The 9,098-nt window shown below is 34.7% G+C and overlaps 1 protein-coding gene across 1 annotated transcript; it reads left to right on the forward strand.

The window, feature by feature from the left end:
- Positions 1-1,326: 1,326 nt before the first annotated feature.
- chmp5b (charged multivesicular body protein 5b) lies at positions 1,327-8,950 on the forward strand. Its single transcript, XM_084109778.1, has 8 exons — positions 1,327-2,257; positions 2,741-2,845; positions 3,443-3,489; positions 7,420-7,513; positions 7,644-7,715; positions 7,797-7,905; positions 8,069-8,184; positions 8,631-8,950. The coding sequence occupies exons 1-8, from the start codon at positions 2,189-2,191 to the stop codon at positions 8,679-8,681; spliced, it is 663 nt and encodes a 220-aa protein (XP_083965904.1). The 5' UTR covers positions 1,327-2,188; the 3' UTR covers positions 8,682-8,950.
- Positions 8,951-9,098: the final 148 nt, after the last annotated feature.

The following is a 9,098-nucleotide window of genomic DNA, read 5'->3' on the forward strand; positions in this document are numbered from 1 at the left end:
TCTACTGGGTGGTAGCTGGTGGACATTTAATATTCAACATTGTTATTGATCTGCCTTACTTAAGGTGGACGATGACGCAATTTTCTTCTAGAAACAAACTTTGTTGTATTATTTTCATGTTATCACTGTGAAGCTGCTTTGATACACAAATTGTATTGTATTGTAAAAAGCGCTATATTAATAAAGGTGACTTGACTTGACTCCAGACTAGTCTGGATTCTTTGATCCATCTGTGAATATTTGAATACTATTATAATATTCCTGACTTAGGTGCTGCTTTACAACTATTTCCTTTGATATGATTATTTCCTTTGTTTGCATCTTGTTTTGCAACGTTAGATCTACATCTGGTTTAAGTAAGCCCAGGAGGTATTGATGGTATTACCAATGTGGGACTAATATTTATATTATTTATTTCTATGTTCTGGGCTTCTTTTTCTACATTCCACCCAAAACTATTTATTTCTTCTTTTCCATGTTCCCAGCATTTTTCTAGGAACTTTCTTTCTGTGTGTCCCTTTAGTGTGCTCCAGTAGCCAATGTCATTTTTTAATTTTAATCTCCTAACATCCAGATGTATTTCTGCCATTTCTACCTTTATTGCTGGAATAGGAGATGTTCTGAATGCCCCACAACTTGTTTTTAAAGCTTGCGACTGAATTTTCCTAAACATGGATGCTGGTATGATTTCTCATTGTGGTGGTGATATTATGATGATAATTAAGTGTCATTAATTCATTTGATCAAAAGTAATTCTATTTTGTAAGATCATTTAGTAAGATCATTTTCATCTAAGTAATTCAAAACTCGCGAGGCAGACGACTACATAATGTGATAAAATACAATAAACACAGTTCACAGTGCCACCCAGTGCATTTAATTATAACGGCGAGTTTTAGTGCTTGGGATTTATCTATAGACTGTAAATGGATTTCAGTGCATTAACGGCCAGCAGCAATGCAGTAAAATAGTTTTTTAAACGAATAATAGGCTATACAGATCGAATATTCGTGCACAGCCCTAGTGGGGACAATATCGACCCTGGCAAAAAGTGGTGGGGACAACATGTCCCACCCGCAAATTACGCCTATGTACAACATAGACTTAAAGATGTACAACCCCAAACTAGCCAGGCACCTTTTCTTCAGTCCACTTATGAGAGTTATGGCAAGTTGCCCGGTCCAATATGGCGGCGACGTTGACGCACGTCGACGTTGATCCTGTGGAGAATGCGGCGTCACGACACAGACACACCTTCGATCGGGTGAGGACCCGATACCTCACGACACGGCCCATAGACCCTTTTACAGCCCACGTGATCAAATAGTTGCGCGCGCATTTTGGCAACGGAAGTGGTGTTTTTCCCCACTGGCTCTAACGTGTTGGCACCTCCGAAAGTTTATCAAAACGGTTTCCCAGCATCAAAATGTCTGGCTGTTGCGTTTACGGTTGCACTAATCGATATTCCACCAAGGGGCTTAAGTTTTATAGGATTCCGACAGTATCACGGCCGTTTCAGAATAGTGGCTGCAGGCGATTAAACGTGTTGATTGGAGCGAGGACATAATAAAAAATGCTCGCGTCTGTTGTTTAATCCGCTCGCGTAGCTTGACACGCTGCTGATTCTCGCCATACTTCCGTTGCCAATATGCGCGCGCATACGTCATCATTGTGTACAAACAGTAAAAGGGTCTATAGAAACTGTCGCTAATGAGATAAAGTGTTAGAAAAAGATACTTGATTTTTGATGCAAGATGCAACATTTTTTATTTCATTGTTTTAAGGACTCGGGTGTTATTTATGACTCTGTACTGTATTCCTCCCCTATTGTTGACTCAAATAATTAATAAATAGATAAAGGGCTAGGCAATTTTACATAGGCTATATTATTATTATTATTATTTATTGTATTGCTCTTATTACTAGTAATTTATTACTCTTGCTGTGGTTTATTATATTTTTTAATTTAATATTTCTAATTGTATGATCCTTGTATATGGCATTAATAATAATTATAATTAAAAAGAATGTCGCTAAAGAGGTATCTATTTATACTATAACACACCCCTTGACGTAATGATTACGTCAGTACTTCCGGGTTCCTTAGCTCCGTTTTGTTGTCGGGCGAAGGAAGAGATACTGTTTTCTTCTTTTTTTATTTAGCCTGTTTGTTTAAAATAGTGTCGGGATGAATCGTATCTTCGGACGAGGGAAACCTAAAGGACCACCACCGAACCTCACGGACTGTATATCAGGTGTATGTGTTTGTTCTGTTTAACTTTTGAGACTAAGAAACAAAAGAACTTTGTCCTGAACTCTGTAATGGTTTCATTTTTGCTTAATTCTTTCTCTGAATTGTATTTCTTCATATTATTAGCCTGGACATTTAAATATCTTATTTGTTTTGAGTGATTGAAATATGTTTTGCTGTGTCATGTTGTAAAACAGACGCTGTCCATTATAGGTAAACGTCACATGATACATTTCTGTTGTTGTTTTTATAGTTGTTGACATCGTTGGTGTGTTTGAATACACAATATTTGTTCTGAAAGTTGTGTTGGCAAAAGGCTTGTGTTGAGGTTGTGTGTGTGAACCAGTCCTGCTGGTTTCTGACCTATCACTGGATGCCATTTTTTTCTGCATTTAACATTATGGCTGGTATCTTCTCATTTTCTGAGTTAATTATGAATACATCTATGTTATACTATATGATGTCTTTCTTTGGCTTGCTAAATTCTAGGTCGACTCACGAGCAGAGTCCGTTGACAAGAAGATAGCCAGACTTGATGCTGAACTGATGAAATACAAAGATCAGATGAAGAAAATGAGGGATGGCCCATCAAAGGTAAAATTCGGCTTAGACTTTACCCGAGTGGAATTATAGATTTCTGTATAGATAGTAAAGGAATTCTTCACTCAATTTTATTCTGTTTCAATTACTTGCATATAAAAATAACAAAAAGAAAATCACCATTTAATCTCCATATAACTTGTATGCTATAGATCATGTCTTTTGAAGCCATATGATTTTGTTGCTATATATATATATATATATATATATATATATATATATATAATATGCACTTAGTGTGAGGAACAGATTGAAATTTAAGATGTTATTTGCTAAAAATCATACATTCATACTTGCACGTATTTAAACCAGGTATCACAATTTTCTGAGACACAAGCACCAATGGTGTTTGAGATTGTTTAGAGCTGATGTGACATTTTTATATCCTAGTTTTGAATATCTGCAAATGTCTGATGACAGTTATCTTACTTAAGAAATATTTCTTTAACAACCAAACAACAACCAAAAATCAACATTCAGCCATACGTGTTGTCGACAAAGCATCACACACGTTTATGAAGATCTGCCCTGACAGTGCAAGCAGGACATTGAAAGAAATCATATAGTCTATTTTCTCTGCTTCTTTTCTAGAACATGGTGAAACAGAAAGCCATGCGAGTCCTCAAACAGAAGAGAATGTAAGTGCCCTTGTACTCATCCTGTTGTCATCCACTTAAATACTTAATACTTAAAAACTTAATAGGCTATTTGTTTTCAAACATTTCTTTACACTTAAACATTTGTACGTTTTAATCAGGACTAAAACATACCCTAAATTTTGATTGAAAATATTCTGATTCCTTATTATTGTTTGGTAGCACTTTACAGTAAGGTTCCATTTGTTAACCATTAGTTAACTCGTAGTAACAATGAAAAATACTTCTAATATTAATTTGAGGTAAAGTTAATTTCAACATTTACTAATACATTATTAAAACCAAAAGTTATGCAGTTAATGTTGTTTAATGGACCTGAGCTAAAATGAGTTAAGAATGGATAGTTGTATTTTTATTAACTAACGTAACAAAGAATAACAACTATTTTAACAAATGTATTGCTCATTGTTAGTTACTGTTAGGTAACGCATTAACAAATGTTAACAGGACCTCTTTGTAAAGTGTTAACTATTTTTCTTTACAGTTCTTTTGCAATTTAATCTGTTTGAAACATTTGTTACTTTATACATTTTTAAAATGTATTTAGAGTTCTTTTGGTTATAAGAAAAAAGTTGGCAGGACAACACTTAAGTTTTGTATCTTAATTTAATTCTGTTATAAAAGCTTCACCAATTATTGTGATATGAAACTAGGTGCTGTTATCATGTGTTAGCTCTTATCTAGGTGATGGTCACATGTTTGAGCAACTCTAACAGCAAATTCTAAACTATCAGCCATTTCAACAGAAAAATTAAAGCTGTAATATTAACGTTGTCCACTTGAGGGAGCCACAGGATAAGGAATCTTTTAAAAGGTTAGTTCAACCAAAAGTGAAAATTCTGTCATTAATTACTTACCCTCATGTCGTTCCAAACCCGTAAGACTTTCTGTCATCTTCTGAACTCAAATGAAGGTCTTTTTTGATGAAATCTGGGAGTTTTCTGTCCCTCCGCTACACAACAACCACTTTGACTCTTCAAAAAGAATTGAGCAGTTTAGTCAAAATTTTCTGAAGAGACAATCGCTTTTTATGATGAACAAATTGAACTTTGGCTGTTATCCACATACAGTACTGTGTAGAAGTCTTAGGCATGTTAAGAGGTCTACCAAAAGGGTCTACAAAAAAACTGTTTCTTCCCTTTGCATGTACTGATGTAAAGGGAAGAAGCTTGAGGTAGCTTAAATACTTAAGAATAATAATAGATTCTCAGCTTTAAAAAAAATAATAAATAAAAAAAAACGTGAAGAAAGTTTAATTTAGCTAATTTTAGATTTATTAGAAATAGCTTGACTAAAGCAGCAGTGTTATTTATGAATTCCAAACATGAAAATCTATTCTTAAACCAGTTGAAATTAATAAACAAGCTTTTAAGGTTTTAGATAAAAAGCCAAATAGCTCCCATCATTATAGTGTTTTAACTTTAATTCTCTTTTGAGTTGGGAACATTTTTATTAAATTTGCTGATTTAGTACTTGGTTTCAAGATTTTAAATGGTTTTGCTCTATCAGTTTTCAAGGATTATATATATCAAATAACAGGACTGTACACAAGAGCTGGTATAACAGGTGATTGTAATATATCATTGAGGAAAAGGTACCTTTGGCTAGTTATAATTTGTTTTGAAAGGAACACATGATTTGAATAGACTTCCAACAGAACTAAAAGAATTAAAACATACAGGTCATTGTGGTAGAACAAGGGAAACTTATGAAAGTGATTAACCCAGAAACTTCATTACAAAAGGGTTGCTGACCCCTGCTCTAGAAAGTTGAAATTGTGGTTACTGTTGAATCAAAATTTAGCATTTGTAGAGATTCTGTTATGGTAGTTTTGTATTTGTGTGTTAAATTTAGTTTTTTTGTTTTAAACAAACTTAAACAGATAAATCCAGATAAATGTAGGTGTTGTCAGCATAAAGGTGAAAGGACACTCCATACCTGTTAGATTCCAAAGGAAGCATATAAAGATAAATAGCATATAAATATCTGGGTATGTGGTTTACACCAAAATTGTCATGGTGGAAAACCCGACAACACTTAGCAAACCAAGGAAAGGAGGCAATGCTTTCTTTATTAAGGTTTGTTCGTAATCAGAAAAGTAGCTGTAACCAAGCGTTGTATTTGTTCGACCATATGGTTGCACCCATATTGTATTATGGATCTGAGATATGGGGCTTTGAGCCTGTGGAATGTATTGAGAATGTTCAGTTGTCCTTCTGTAAGATACTCTTATGTATCAGTACGAGTGTGAGCAATGTAGCTGTTTTGGGCGACCTGGGTAGATTTACATTATCCACTACCTATATGAAAAGGTGCATAATGTATTGGATAAAATTAGTGTGTGTCCATGCCTAATTACCGGTATCCAAGAAAATTTTATAATATGTTCTGTCAGTTGGATGAAGTAAGTAGAAAAACATGGGTTACCTGCATTCTAGTTCTATTGTATCTCAATGGTTTCTCTAGTGCTTGGGAGGCCCAAAGTGTAGGTGATACAAGAATATTTACATCTATTCTGAATCAACGATTAAGAGAAAGAGCACAGAATGCATGGTACACATCAGTCTTAGATAATAAGAAGTTGAATATATATTCACAATGCAAATCAATGGTGGTACAGGAGAGCTACATTGCATCTGTACATAACATACATTTGTTACGATCTTTGTTGTTATTCAGATGCTCAGGACACTGTTTAGCTATAGAAACGGGTAGACCAATGACAGATACACCAATGACAGAAAGAATATGTAGTTATTGTAAACTAACTAATATCTCTGCGATTGAAGATGAGAAGCATTTTTTGTATGACTGTTCTTTGTATATGGATCTGCCTAAGAAATATCTGAGTGATCTCACACTTGTTGGTGATGTTTGTGTTGATGTGTCACAGGTTTGTGAGTCAAAGCATTCATGGAGATTAGCACTGTACATATATCATGGAATGAAAAAAAGAGCATCTGTCATGCTATTGTAACTTTGGAACTATGGGCCGAGAGACATGAAAATCTATTCTTAAACCAGTTGAAATTAATAAATGTATTCCTAAAATAAAAACTATATATATATATATATATATATATACATACACATACATGGCCGAGACTTGAGCCCTGGCGAACACCAGAATTCCAGAGGAGAAATGATGTCCAAGGCGGACCGCATAATCTCCTATTAGTTAAGTATGAGTGAAACCACTGCAACACCGTACCCATTTTCGCTTCCCACAAAGGAAACCTAATTGGTCGTATCATAATTATGTATCCCAAATAGGGATGTGACGGTGAGGAAATTTTTGCACCAGTTAAGGTACCACCTGGTTTCTACTGGTATCACCTTTGGGGGGACACTGGAGTTTTTCCCCCTTTTCCACCTCGCTTTAAAGGCTTTGTTCAGACTGCCAGTCCAAATCCGATTTTTGTGCATATCTGATTGAAATTAGATTTATTGATCAGATTTAGCAAGTGTGAATGGCAAAAAATCACATGAAATGGAAATCCGTTTCAATCTGACTGCTCTGATCAGATTTCGCATAGTTTTTGTAACTTTCTCACGCCACGTAAAACATAATTGCAGACATTGTTATAGGAAACATGCAGAACGTCACTGCAGAAACAAGGTTGTGTTGTCAAAATGGTTGTCAAAATAACGGTGGGGGGCAGTGCCGCGGTGGGCAAGTGATGTAATCGGTGTGCGGCTGAACACCGTGTAAGAGACTACCGCAGCAAGCCTCACCTTGAAGTGTTAGTGGTCCCACTTCTTTAACTTATTAAAATATGACTTGAAATATTAATAAAATGTGACTTGTTAGTACATAGTTAAAGACACTTAATATAAAGTGAGTCCATGCTAGTTGTGGTTGAGTGCATTTGAAATTGATATAGACACTGAGGGAAATTGTTGTATTTCCAGGTATGAAGGGCAGAGAGATCAGTTGATGCAGCAGTCATTTAACATGGAACAAGCAAACTACACCATCCAGACACTAAAAGACACCAAGACCACTGTAAGAATGCAGTCATAAGAATACAAATAAAACATACAAATTTAACTTATTTCCTTATGTTTTTCAACATTAGCAAATGCTGCAAGCCTACCTTTTTGTATGTATGCATCTTTTTATTTTTAATAAATAGGTAGATGCAATGAAAGTTGGTGCCAAAGAAATGAAAAAAGCATACAAGAATATTAAAATTGATCAGATAGAGGTAAGATTCCCTTTGTCCCTTCACCAAAGTAAAATAGTAATTGTAACAAACATTAGAAAAGTTTTGCTATTCATGCTGCAGGATCTACAAGACCAGATGGAGGACATGATGGAAGATGCTAATGAAGTACAAGAAGCTCTAAGTCGCAGCTACGGGACACCAGACATCGATGAAGATGACCTGGAGGCAGGTTAGTTAAAACAGGCATTGAGGTAGTTTGTGCATTTAGCAGTTAAAATTTTGATCTGTAATGATTTTTGGTCAATTTCGAATAAATATATATTTAATTTGTTCACTATAAAACATAATATAATGTTGGTTTTACATCTGTGATTATTTGTTTGTACCATAAGAGCTGGATGCACTTGGTGACGAACTCCTTATGGACGATGACAATTCCTATCTGGACGAGGCTTCTTCTGCTCCAGCTATACCAGAGGGAGTGCCAGGAGACAGAACCGCTAACCGGGTATACATGCTTAAAGAGCCACAAATCCCTAAAACACTATATATATACTGTATTTTAGTCCAGTTTTTAATCAAAAGAAACGTGCTGCGAAATATACTTCCCATTTCAGTAATAAACAAAAGGTACATAATTGATAAATGCGCTGGAAATGATTGTTTCATGGATTATAATTTTATCATTAATTGCCAAACAGTGGCAACTTATTACATAAAATTAGATTAAAAAAAAAAAAATACTGCATAATCCATACTGTATCTCATAATTTTTTTTTAAATAAATCTGTATTTTGAGAAATATTAAGTGTGTATGAAATGGCAACACATTAGTATTTCATTCTAAACACTGCATTTTTATTTACCTGTTATTTTGCTTAGTATAACAGTGGATGTCTCCACAATGAAGAAATTATTTTTAATTGATTTGCGTATTCTGCTGTTTGCACACAGGATGGAGTACTGGTGGATGAGTTTGGCCTACCTCAGATTCCAGCTACATAATGGAACAAAGTTACACAATTCTAAACCCTCAAATGAATTGGACAAATATCTGGATCTACACAAGATTATAACCCTTTAATGCTCCATTAAGAATCAATCCATGATAGCTTTCACCATTAATCATTGGGGTTAGTTTTTTTTAATGTATGTGGTATTTTCTTCTGTGTAGATTCTACTGCTATGATTTATTTTCTAAAGGAGTTGATACTTTGTACGGCAATACACTTTCTTATTCAAAGCAAATATAAAGAAATTATTATATGACAATGTTTGAAGGTTGAATGTCTGTTATTTTGTGCAATTCTGCAATGCCAGTGGTTCAAAACTGGTAACAAATCGAAACCATTTCAGTGTGAGAACAGAGAAAATAGAAATGGCAACTGACTTGGAAAAGAATGTGCCCGTTTCATTTAGAGA

Source organism: Abramis brama (genome assembly GCF_963993115.1).
Source record: "Abramis brama genome assembly, chromosome: 3".
Classification (NCBI taxonomy): Eukaryota; Metazoa; Chordata; class Actinopteri; order Cypriniformes; family Leuciscidae; genus Abramis; species Abramis brama.